A 12,538-nucleotide genomic window follows, 5' to 3' on the forward strand; every position below is an offset into this window, starting at 1 on the left:
TCCCATGCCCTTCATTATCCTCTTAACCCTACATTTCCCATTAGTGTAGTCAAATGTCTATCCTTGAGCATTTTTTAACTTAAACCACTTGAACAATGAGGATATCCACTCCCCATTAAAGTTCAAACGCTCAACCTTGAGCATATTCTGAAAAGAAGGTTAACCACCTTCCAAGGTTCATGAAAAATTATTTTCATGTTTTTAAATAGTCCCTCCCCCTAAGGACATGGTGGTAACTTCTGTCATTGCACCAACAATGACTTGGAATCCCTAAACCTTTAGGAAACCCAAATTTAGAAGTTTTGAGGTTAAAAAAAAATTAATATTGAAACAAACCTCAACCTAAACTTCAATTTAGTCTTTCTTAACCAATCCATCCTTGTTTTCAACACGAAAATACCCTTTTTATGTATACAAATGTATTTTTAAGGGTTTGGAATGGTTAACCATGTTCAAAAATGCTGAAATCAGACTTTACCAGCCAAAATCAGCAACTTCGATCGAGTGGAGTTGGGTCCCAATCGATCGTACCATGCTGAATCGATCCACTGATCGATTCAGGTAGTGTGGATCGATCCAGCGAGCTACTGCTCGCGGGATTTGCCTTCCCAATCGATCGCCAGATCGATTGAGGTATTCCAATCGATCGGGTGATCGATCAGCAACTTCGATCGATCCACTTCGAGCAACTTCGATTGGAATGCCTCAATCGATCGGGTGATCGATTGGAGTTCTGATAGTAGTTGAAATTCCATTTCAGTCAACTTCAGAAACCCCTAGAAAATTCTACAAAAATCCAAAAATTGTGAAAATTTGTGTAGACAATATTTAGGGCATATTTTATCATGGAAAAATAGTTTTCTAAGAAAATAATTCATATTTTCAAAGATTGACATAAACTTGAAAACTTGCAAAAACTTTAGTGTTTTCTTCAATTTTGTGTCTAACTATTCAATGGCGATTTCTATCAAAAGATAGTCTTCACCAAGGTTTTCCAAAATCATTTTAAAAACATTTTCAAAACCAATATCCCACCATGTTCCTTGGGCTTAATGCACATGACTTGTACATTAGCTTTCCCAATGATGGGAAAACACATAACTATGTGTTTTAATGAACTTAAAACTCAAAAGAATGAACTAATTCAACATCTTGAATTTTGTTCATCATCCTTACATCTCACTTGTATCTAATATGCACTAAAACACATACAAGTCATCTTATAGGTCTTTATGAGATGTAAATTTTGGTTTTGCCCTAATCTAGGGATCATGCATATCTATCTAGGCATTTTGAGTGGTAAACATCCACCAAGGATGTTAATTGTTAATTCCACTTGTTTATAAATGTCTTTTGTCCTTAATTTTAAGGAAATAAACACAGTGCATGACAATGTTATGGCATACATCAAAACGAAATAATTTTCAAAAGAAAATTTCCTATAACTATACATGATGTATGTATGCCATGACATGGTATTTTTTATGTTTTTCATAATAAAATGTGAATGCAAAAATAATCATGATGTCATGGCATATAATGGGTAAACAATCATGGCAAGATTTAGCATAAATAAAATATACCTAGATTATTTATCTAAGTATCCTTAAGCACATAGCTAATCCTAAAACTTAAATCCTAGATTGCCTAATTTCCTCAAAAAAAATATCAAAACCCAACTTAGCATTTCTTTAATCTCTTGAATTAATTTATACCAATTGAAATTAGGCATATTCCTCAAGTGTTGGCATATTTCATTTTTCCACAAGAGTAGCACTGTTAAACTAAGGCTTAGATTTGTCTTAAATTACTAAGAAAATACCAAAGTCCCAACTTGATATTTCTTATGTTTTCCCAAATTGTGCCAATTAATATTAAAATCAATATCTCCGGAATTAGGCACATTTTACTCTTCCAAAGAGTAAATGATAAATCTATTTCATTTTCAAAGGTTAATAATAACCTTGAAAATGCTCCTTGAGTGTCAATTTCTTCAAAGTTGGGTTAACTACCCTTCTTCTTAGAGTTGACGCTCTCTAACCCATCTATGAGGTAGAGAAAATGCTCCTAGGAACCCAAGCCCTATTGGTGCTCCTTGGATGCTCTAGGTATTCACTAGGAATAACTTCCCTACATACCTTTCCTAGTGACCTTGTTTGGCTTCTTAGAAGCCTTGGTCACCTTTTCTAGGTTAACCCTAGGGATTGCTTCCCTTGTGACCTTGTTTGTGACTTTCTTAGACTTCTTAGAAGTCTTAGTCACGTTTGTCATTGCAAAGATACTTCTAGGGATAACTTCCCTTATATCCTTGACTTGACCTCTAGCTTTAGGATTGGTTCCATAGCTATATGGAACCCTATGGTAAGTAGGTGCATCTTTTTTGATTTTAGGTTTGTATCCCAAACTTCTATGACCCTTGGATGACCCTTGTTGTCCTAAACTTAGATTTTGCTCATTTTGCCCTTTAAGAATATTTTCCATCCTTTTTAGGGTCTTTTCTAGTTTGTCAAGTCTTGACCTCAAGACTTAATTTTCCATCACTAATTCTTCAACCTTAGGTTTTTCACTAAAATCTTGATTTTTCTTCTTCTTAGGCAAATACCTAGAATCCTTAGGGTTCTTACTTAAATTCCTATCTACCTTTCTAAACCTAGGTTGAGAGGCTTTAGCATGATAAGCTACATGATTTTCCTTAAAGCTATCATGCTTTCTATTCTTATGGTAAATATCATTAAAATGGTATAAATTGGAGCTAACATGCTTTTTACCATTATTTAAGGGGATAGGCTCAATAAAAGTTATCTTCCTTTTTACCTTGGAGGCTCCCCCTTGAATTGAGCTTCCTTCTTGAGCCTTGACCACCTTTTTCCCTTTAGGGCATTGACTTCGGTAATGCCCTTTTGATTGCAAGAGAAGCACACAATGTGCTCCTTGCTCTTCTTTGTGTTGGGGATGGTCTCCTTGGGCTTCTCCTTGCCCTTTTGTGCCACTTGGCCCTTCTTCTTGACCAATTTAGGGCATTTACTTTTGTAATGCCCTTTTTCCCTACACTCAAAATATATAATATGATTTTTATTTTTACATGAACTATTTATACCTTCTTGTGTAGGGGTGACTTCTTCTCCTTTGGATCTGGATGTGGAGGCTTCCTCTTGATCCGATGATGATTCTTCTCCAATAGATATGACTTGATTTGTGGAGGTGGAAGCTTCTTCATCTTCTTCTCTTCTTGACCCGGATGTGGAGACTTCTCTTTCTTCTTGATCCAGTGTCACCAAAAGTTGCTCCCCCTCAATCCTAGAGGTGGAGACTTCTTCATCTTCATCTTGTACATGGAACAAGGAGTATGCTCCCTCCTTGTTCCCTTCATTGCATTCTCTCGAAGATGAAGCTTCGTCTTGGACTTCTTCTTCGGAAGTTGAGAATCTCTCAACTTCGGAGTTCTCCTCTTGGTATTGCTCCAATGAGTCGCCCTCTTTTGATTCCTCTTGATTTGGTACAGTGGAGGGTTCTTCATGGATTGTTGCCAATTTGCTCCAAAGCTCCTTGGCATCGTTGAATTCTCTGATTTGAGCCAAAATGTGGCTAGGCAATAAGTTGACCAAAAGCTTGGTCACTTTATCATTTGCCTCGCTCCTTTGAATCTGCTCTTTGCTCCATTTGCTTTTCTTGAGGACTTTTCCCTTGGAGTTTGTTGGAGCTTCGAAGCCTTCCATAAGATCAAACCATTGCTCTATCTCCATCATAAGAAAATTTTTGATTCTTGATTTCCAAGAATCAAAGCTTGTGGATGAGTATGGTGGAGCCACCCTTGTGTCAAATCCAAGTCCATCTTGAAATTGCATCTTGAAGTTTAACTTCTTGAAATCTTTGACTTTTGATGAATTTGCTCCAACTTCTTCACCCTCTAGCTTTTCTTGTTTTGTTTGTCCCTTCCGGCGATGATTCTGGTGAAGAGCGACCTCGCTCTGATACCACTTGTTGGGACCGAAAAGTATCTAGAGGGGGGGTGAATAGCTCGTCGCGTGCTCGTGTGCTTCGTTGCTTGTTTCTTCAAGGATGTGCAGCGGAAATACAAAGAAACAAATGCATACAACGCTAACAAATGGATTTTACTTGGTATCCACCTCACAAGAGGTGACTAATCCAAGGATCCACGCACACACACACCTCCACTATGTAAACACTCCTTTTCGGTAACTACCGAAGGCGGAGAAGCCCTACAAGACTCTCAATACAAGAAGAAAGGAAAGGGCAGTAAAGAACAAGCAAAAGCTTACAAGAAGTGCAGTAAAAGCCCTAACCCTAACTTCTCTTCTTCGCCTCTTGACTTGGACAATCTTTCCAAGAATCTTCAAGATCTGGCGTGGAGAGCTCTGTGGAGAAGCTGTGGAGTCGCTGAGATGAATCGTATCAAGTCTCGGAAGAACTACTGAAGGAATCAAGCGCCTGCAACTAAAAACGACGCCAACGGTCGGATCCCAATCGATTGGATTGCTCCCAATCGATCGGGGAGGCTTTGGATCGATCAACCGATCGATCCAGAGTGCCTCTGTGCTCTCTGGAATAGCCTGGATCGATCGACTGATCGATCCAGGGCTTATCACGCACAAATAGCAGCTCAGTACAATCGATCCACTGATCGATTGGGACCTCTGGATCGATCCAAAGGGGTTCTGTTCGTGGGGACTCACCCGATCGATCAGCTGATCGATTGGGCATGATCCAATCGATCGACTGATCGATCCAGATCTGCTGAATAGATCCAGATCTACTGGATTGATCGGCTGATCGATCCAGATCTACTGGATCAATCATCAATTCAGATCTTGATTTTTGCCCAAAAGCAAGTCCAAAGCCCCCTAAACCAACATCCAGTCAACCATGACTTGTTGGTACATAAAACCTAGCATCCGGTCACCCTTGACCAGCTAGGACTCTCTCACCAAGTGTCTGGTCAATCCCTTTGACCCACTTGAACTTTTCTCCTCTTGCCAAGTATCCGGTCAATCCCTTTGACCTACTTGGACTTTCACCAGATGTCTGGTCAACCTTGACCCATCTGAATTTCCCCGTGCCTGACTTCACTCACCAGGACTTCCATTCTGCCTGGCTTCACTCACCAGGACTTCCACCTAGCTTCACTCACTAGGATTTTCACCTGGCTTCACTCACCAGGATTTTCTTCTGTCCACCTAGCTTCACTCACTAGGATTTTCACCTGGCTTCACTCACCAGGATTTTCTTCTGTCCACCTAGCTTCACTCACTAGGATTTTCACCTGGCTTCACTCACCATGATTTTCTTCTGCCTGGCTTCACTCACCAGGACTTTCCTCTGCCTGGCTTCACTCACCAGGACTTTCACCTAGCTTCACTCACTAGGATTTTCTATTCTGCCTAATTTCCCAGTTAGGACTTTCCAGTCAAGTATCTGGTCAACCTTGACCTACTTGACTCTTCTTCAACCAACCTGATCAGACCCTGATCAGAGGGGAATTGCACCAAACAATCTCCTCAAATGAACAACTGCATTGTCAAACATCGAAACTCAAACCTAGACTCAAGCTTGGTCAACCAGGTCAACCTTGACCTGAGAGATATTGCACCAACAAGGGGTGCTACAAGAACGAGTGTCCAAGACTGAAGATCGACAAACCGAAGCCGACCAAAAAGAAGGCCCTCAAAGCGACGTGGGATGACTCCTCCTCGGACGAATCAGAAGTCGAAGATCAGAGCACCAGAGCCACCTCACGCTGATGGCCCGCGAAGCAGAGTCGGAAGACGAATTGGAAGACGGGGTCTGAACCCAAATCGAGCCATGAGTCCGTACTCGTTTCTAAAGGTTCCGAAGAGGTATTCCTAACCTTAAACCGAAAGTTTTTTAAAATCATTTCTTGCTTAAATAATAAGTTAGTTAAATTAGAAAATGAAAACAAATCGCTCCTTGAGGAAAATCAAATCCTCAAGGAACAAGTTGTAAATAATAAACCAACTCAAGATCTAACACTTGAGGAGGAGAATTCATCGTTAAAATTAGAAATAAATAATTTAAAAAATATGTTAGAAAAATTTACTACTAGATCAAAAAATTTAGACTTAATCCTAAATAATCAAAAAGCATGTTATAATAAAACCGAACTCGGATATAAGTCAAACTCAAATAAAACTTTTAAATCATTAATAACTCAATACAAACCTACGAGTAAAGTTTGGGTTCCGAAAGTGTGTTTGACCATGCAAATAGGACCTAACCAATATTATATCCCTAAAGATAAAATATATTACGTAAAGTCAAATAAACCAAATAAAAAACTAGAATACAAACCTAAACAAAAAAAATTCAAAATCCAAATATTTTAAAACTCAGCAAAATTTAGACTATCACCAAGTAAAATTTAATTATAAAAGAAATAGACATAAACCTAGAACTAAAAACTAAATTAAACGACCATTAATTCAGGGGAGGCTCCAGAATAGCTGGCACCTCCAAAACTAACTTACCCGACACGGTAACCCTAACCAATCTACCCGACAGGGTAATTAAGACTAGTTAAAAAGGGTTTAAGTTTAACTTAAAAATGGTACTGGTGAAGTTTTGGATGATAGTACGTTAGGGAAACTTAGTCTATGCATATCTAGGAAGATATGGCTTCGACCTGATGCATTTGGCTAAGTGGAACTAACCGAAGCTACCCTTTATGGATCCTAACCAGTTAGACCAAGGTTTTGTACTAAGTCCAGTGGATAGGACTATTTGGAAAACCTCGAAGGCATGGTTACTCTAATGATGCCCAAGTGACTCACCATAGCCCAGAAGTTTATCCAAAGAATACATATCTGTTGAACCCAAAACTAAACCTGAATCTAACACAAGTTAAAATCAAACCCTAAAATTGAAACTAACTCATCTTACAAAATTATAGGATTCCCTGATTGAAAACATAGATCGGGTGAGATGATTAAAAAATTAAAATTAATTTTAATTAAAATTAAATTAAATTAAATTAAACTTAATTTTTTTTAAAAAAAATTATTTTAAAAATTAAAGTTAATTTTTTTAACTTAAAAATTTTATTCTAAAATTAAACTTAAATTTTTTTAAAAAAAATTTATTTTAAAAATTAAAGTTAATTTTTTTAACTTAAAAATTTTATTTTAAAATTAAACTTAAATTTTTTTTAAAAAAAATTATTTTAAAAATTAAAGTCAATTTTTTAACTTAAAAATTTTATTTTAAAATTAAACTTAAACTTTTTTTTAAACTTAAAAATTTATTTTAAAATTAAACTTAAATTTTTTTACCTTAAAAATTTATTTTAAAATTAAACTTAAACTTTTTTTACTTAAAAATTTATTTTAACTTAATTTTTTTTAAAAAAAATTAAACTTAATTTTTTTTTTCTTAAAAATTATTTTTAACATAAAAATTTTATTTTAAAATTAAACTTAAACTTTTTTTAAACTTAAAAATTTATTTTAAAATTAAACTTAATTTTTTTTAAAAAAAAATTATTTTAAAAATTAAAGTTAATTTTTTTAAAGTCGAATCTAAAGCCAGAAGCGCTCGGAAGAATCCTCGCTTGGAGGTAATTAGGTTTAAAAGAACTTCTGCGAGGATATGCTAGGGATATGATACATGATTACCTTAGTAGAAATGATATATATATATATATATATATATATTAAAAAAAAGATAATGATGATTAAAGGAAATTCTGCGAGGGCCAAGCCCCCAGAGGGATCCCGTTTACGGGACAAGGCCCCAAAGGGACCCCAATATCATATTTTTCACATTCGGCCATGACCCAGTGACGAGAGTTGCTGACACCCCGCCTCCTGGTACCATGGTTATACAGATTGATCAATCAAATAAAGGATAAGGGATATATACGATGAGTGCTAAGGGATAATGCTATATAATAGGATGACTTTTTTTTAGGATACATGAATTGTTGTATTTAAGGTTGACGCTTCACAGTAGATGCCTATATTTTCTTTGTTTAATTACTTGTACTTCGACAAGAACTTTCAAGTAAGGGTAGGTTTAACGATGCATGGAACGATATATGAAATTTTTGCTATTGCTATTTAGAGGTGCTGAGTTAGACTAACGAGGTTTGATTTTGTGGCAGGTGAAGGAATTGATGATGTTGGAGGCTCGGACCCTTGACCAGATTGGGTTGGACAGTACATTCCCAATTAAGAACAGATAAACAGTGTTTATGAACAAGAAGGAATAAAGTAATATCGAATTTAGCAATTTTTAAGATGGTTGTCTAGTTTAGGAATTTTTCTTCTTTCATGGTACTTGTAATGATTATGAGTGTAGGAGTATAATTTATTAATTACAGACAATATTCCTCATTTTTATTGGAAATGTTATAAAAACAATTTGGGTCATTTCAAATTAATCTTGAAATGATCGATCTATCCTATAAAAATTTTCCATTAACCATCAAATAAATCGAAAGCAAGAATAGAGATTCATTCAAATGACTAATATTTTTAATCCCGCTTTTATAATAAAATCCCTGACAATGCATCATTTCTAAGATTTAAATCTTCAATCTTTTGATCTTTTGGTTATTTATACGTTGGAGGCCTAACTATTGTATGAAAAATTTTATATATTTAATATACATTAATGTTCTTATACAAATATAATGATTTTTATGGCTATATATATATATATATATATATATATATATATATATATATAATAGCAATCGAACTCGGCAGCAAAAATCTTTTGCTAATGGGATTTTAAGTTAGGAGAAACTTAAAGATAAAGAAATTATACAAAATCATACGTTTCAAACACCATTTTTTTAATTAAAAAAAAAAGAAAGAAAGACATAGCATACAAATGCTTAATAATTATCAAAGTTCAAATAAACACATAATAATAAAAAACATATAGACAGAAACTTGAAACTCTATCTATATACATAAGCAACTGATTTACTAATTAATGGAGCTTGAGGGAGGCTGCCAATATAATCGGACGGAATTAGTGGCGTCGCTCAAGGAAATCGGACAATTCAGAAATTTTCTGAACCAATTTTGATCCAAAAACAATGCCGGATCGCAGCCAGGGTAAAAGTAAACTTTAAACCTTTGCAAATTTCGCTCTTCAAACATTCGCCAATAGTCGTCTTGACACTCTGGATCTCGAAATCTATCGTCACGCATAAAATATATAGAATTAAGCGTCAAGTGTGGAAAAGCACAAGCATCAAGACAAAGTGGGTCGCAGCTGCCTAAGAGGGCGATCAAGACTCCCAAATCGTCGTTCGCTTCATGATCTCTTTGAAGAATCTGCTTATCCATCACCGCCCTGCCGCCTTTTAAGTAGTTAATAAACTCTACCACGTCCATCGTTTTTTCTAGTCTTTTACTTAGCTTCCCCTCATCATCCATCACCACCCTGTACGCCCTGAATGATACGGTCTTAGTAGTATTTGTACCTTTCTCCCTCCAAATGCTAAAAAGATCCCCTCGAGGAGTCTCAAACAAATAGTGCAGGAGCACGTTAGAACTTGCATCCTGATCGACCACTCTAAATCTGGGCTTCTCGCCACGTTGAATTTCGGCTAAGTCACAAAAATACACTGCCGAAACTGAATATGCGCTCATGTACAGGTTGCCTCGATGGAAGACCATATTTGAGATTAAAATGCGATTTTTTAAGTCGAACCATTTCTCGTCGCCGGAGCCGGTGAAATAGATTCTCCCGGGAGGATATTGGAAGAGCGCCACGGCGTAGCCATCTCCGAGCGACGGATCAGCAGATAGAATTGCTTTCAGGCGAAGCTGTTCTACAAGCTCTTGGCACGTTGGTGTCGGCGTCATGAAGCCGATTAGGCGCCCTGCACTGTCGCGGATGGGGTGGGTGTGCTCGGAGGGGAAGGCGCCGCTCAGGCGAGGGAGGTCGATCTGCGCGCCGGTGATCGGGTTCAGCAGTTGCACCTGGAGGCGGGCGTCGATCGTGATGATCCAACCGTGAGCAGAGCCGAGGAAGAGTCGGTCGCTTATGGGAGGGTCCGGGACGGGGATGGTGGTAGTGTACTCCCTTCGCTCATCCGAGGCGTAGAAGGTGATGGCGGATGGGTCGCCGTGGGGATTGTCGTTAAGCACGAGCCAGGGGCTCTGCCTGCAGAACTTAAAGTAGCTTCCGCGCGTGGATAGATCGCGGACGGCAGCCGACCACGAAACACAGACGGCGGCCGAGCGGAGAAATTGAGGAAGGGAGAGTTTGGAGAAGATGAGGGAGAAGAGATCCGGCGGGAGATCAGACCAGCGGCCGCCAGCCACGGGAGAAGAACCTCCGAGAGATCTTGGTCTAGGGTTGCCGAAAGTGGGCAGGTGTCGGACGACAGCCGACCACCGAAGACAGACGGCGGCCGAGCGGAGAAATTGAGGAAGGGAGAGTTTGGAGAAGATGAGGGAGAAGAGATCAGCCCAGCCGCCAGCCATGGGAGGAGAATCTCCGAAAAGATGTGGATTGTGGATGTGGCGGCGATAAGGCAGGCGGCGGATCTTCTTTCTAAAATTTCCTCAATAAGCCTGATGTTTTTTGTTTGGATAAAAGGCTGCAAGTATTATCGTATTTATAGGATAATTTTCCGTTTCAGAGAATAATTCCACAATCCGTTATGAAATTGAAAGAGTCAAAATTAAAATAAATTATTTCAATTATGTCTATTTTTAAAAAAAAAATTGTTAAAAAAACGGATTATTTTAATTCCGACCTCAACCATTTTAATTATTATTGATCCGGTAGTAAGAGCGGCCCCCCCTCTGCAAAGTCAACGCCCAGTGGAAGTCACCGGAGCAGCCGCCCATCCGGGGAGAGTGGTCCGACCGGACGGACGGTCGTAGACGGCCGGTCCGACCGGACTGCCGGCCGGCTCGCACTTATGGTTGGAAGGCACCCTGTCAAATCGGGGTTCCGACGCTCAGTTGAAAAGGTCATGGACCGAGCTGACCTTTTGACCGACCAAAGTCATAAAGTACCCCTGCTTATTAGTCTCCACAAAGCACAAGTAAACCACTGCGGATGTCCGACCGGATGTTGAGGGAGCTGTCCGCCCGGACGACAAGTTTGGAGCAAGGGAAAAGGACAGGGGACTTCTTTCTCTGACAACCGATAGGTTTCACGTATGTGCCATGCTCCAAATCTTGTGACAGGGGATTCTGATGTCCCATCAAGGGCATGCTTTGACTGTAGCGATATGGGTCAGGTAAGCTTTCTGACAGCCGCATACCTAGGAAATGACAGAGGACACGTATGCACCTCGGTACACGTGCCCAAACCCTTCCCAGCTCTATAAAAAGAGCCTCAGACTTCGCCGGAAGGAGGATTTTTTTCAGGTATTCTGAGACTTTGGGAGCCACCTTGTTCATCGTAATTTACCTGACTTGAGCGTCGGAGGGTCGCCGCCGGGAACCCCCTTCCCGGCCCGACTTCTGTGCAGGTTAGCCGGAGCATCGCGCCACCAGTTGGAGATCTACATCACCGAGTCGGAGAGCGCCACGTGCCCAGCGTCTGTTGACTTCTGGTTCGGACAGGATCAATTTGGCGCCGTCTGTGGGAACGCACCTGCATCTGAGCAGAGGCAATGGACGAGGCTGGAAGAATACATACCGTGGCACTCTCACAAGAAGAGTTGGACGCTCTGGTCGAGATAAGGGCCGCCAAACTTGTGGAGCAAAAACAGAAAGCAGCAGCCGAACGACCGGAGCAACAAGCAACGTCTGCGTCGGGTGGCCGAGCGGAAGCACCTCCAGCCACCTCCATCGAGCCTTATTTCGTACCCCTGAAGCCGTACCAGCTCGAAGGGATAGAGGATCTTCTTCAGACGAGATGCCTAGGCGAGATGACAGAAAGGGGAAAGCCCCCCGAGCGGATGCGTCGCCCGAGCGGATCAATCGCCAATTTTCAGAGGCCATTCTACGAGACCCTCTGCCCAAGCACTACACGCCCCCGACGATCGGCGAGTATAATGGGACAACCGACCCGGATGATCACCTGGGTAAGTTTGATAACACGGCAACCCTCCATCAATACACAGATGGAGTAAAGTGCCGAGTTTTTCTCACCACTCTCTCGGGATCGGCTCAACGGTGGTTCCGGAGGCTGCCGGACAGATCCATCACAAGCTTCAAGGACTTCCGAACGGCCTTCCTCCACCACTTTGCCAGCAGTCGGCGTTATCAAAAAACAAGCGTAAGTCTGTTCGCCATCAAGCAAGAGGCCCGGGAATCGCTTCGAGCTTACATCCAGCGATTCAACCAAGTGGCGATGGACATTCCAACGGCCACTTCGGAAACCATGATGAATGCCTTCACACAAGGCCTAGTGGATGGAGATTTCTTCCGATCGCTCATCCGGAAGCCGCCCCGGGATTATGATCACATGCTACATCGGGCCAACGAGTACATTAACGTGGAAGAAGCGCAAGCCGCCCGGAAAAAGGAAACTCCAACCGAGCAGGCACCTATTCAGGCCGAACGGAAAGAGCACGCCGCTCATC

At 40.3% G+C, this 12,538-nt stretch overlaps 1 protein-coding gene across 1 annotated transcript; it reads right to left on the bottom strand.

The window, feature by feature from the left end:
• Positions 1 to 8,966: 8,966 nt before the first annotated feature.
• On the bottom strand, positions 8,967 to 10,478 carry LOC122008861 (probable F-box protein At4g22060). The gene has a single exon (XM_042564742.1). The coding sequence runs from the start codon at positions 10,476 to 10,478 to the stop codon at positions 8,967 to 8,969; it is 1,512 nt and encodes a 503-aa protein (XP_042420676.1).
• Positions 10,479 to 12,538: the final 2,060 nt, after the last annotated feature.

Source organism: Zingiber officinale, chromosome 1A (genome assembly GCF_018446385.1).
Source record: "Zingiber officinale cultivar Zhangliang chromosome 1A, Zo_v1.1, whole genome shotgun sequence".
NCBI lineage: Eukaryota > Viridiplantae > Streptophyta > Magnoliopsida > Zingiberales > Zingiberaceae > Zingiber > Zingiber officinale.

Bases quoted from the DNA above. Each gene is read 5' to 3' on its own strand.
- LOC122008861 (XM_042564742.1), bottom strand. From the start codon at position 10,478: ATGGCTGGCGGCTGGGCTGATCTCTTCTCCCTCATCTTCTCCAAACTC.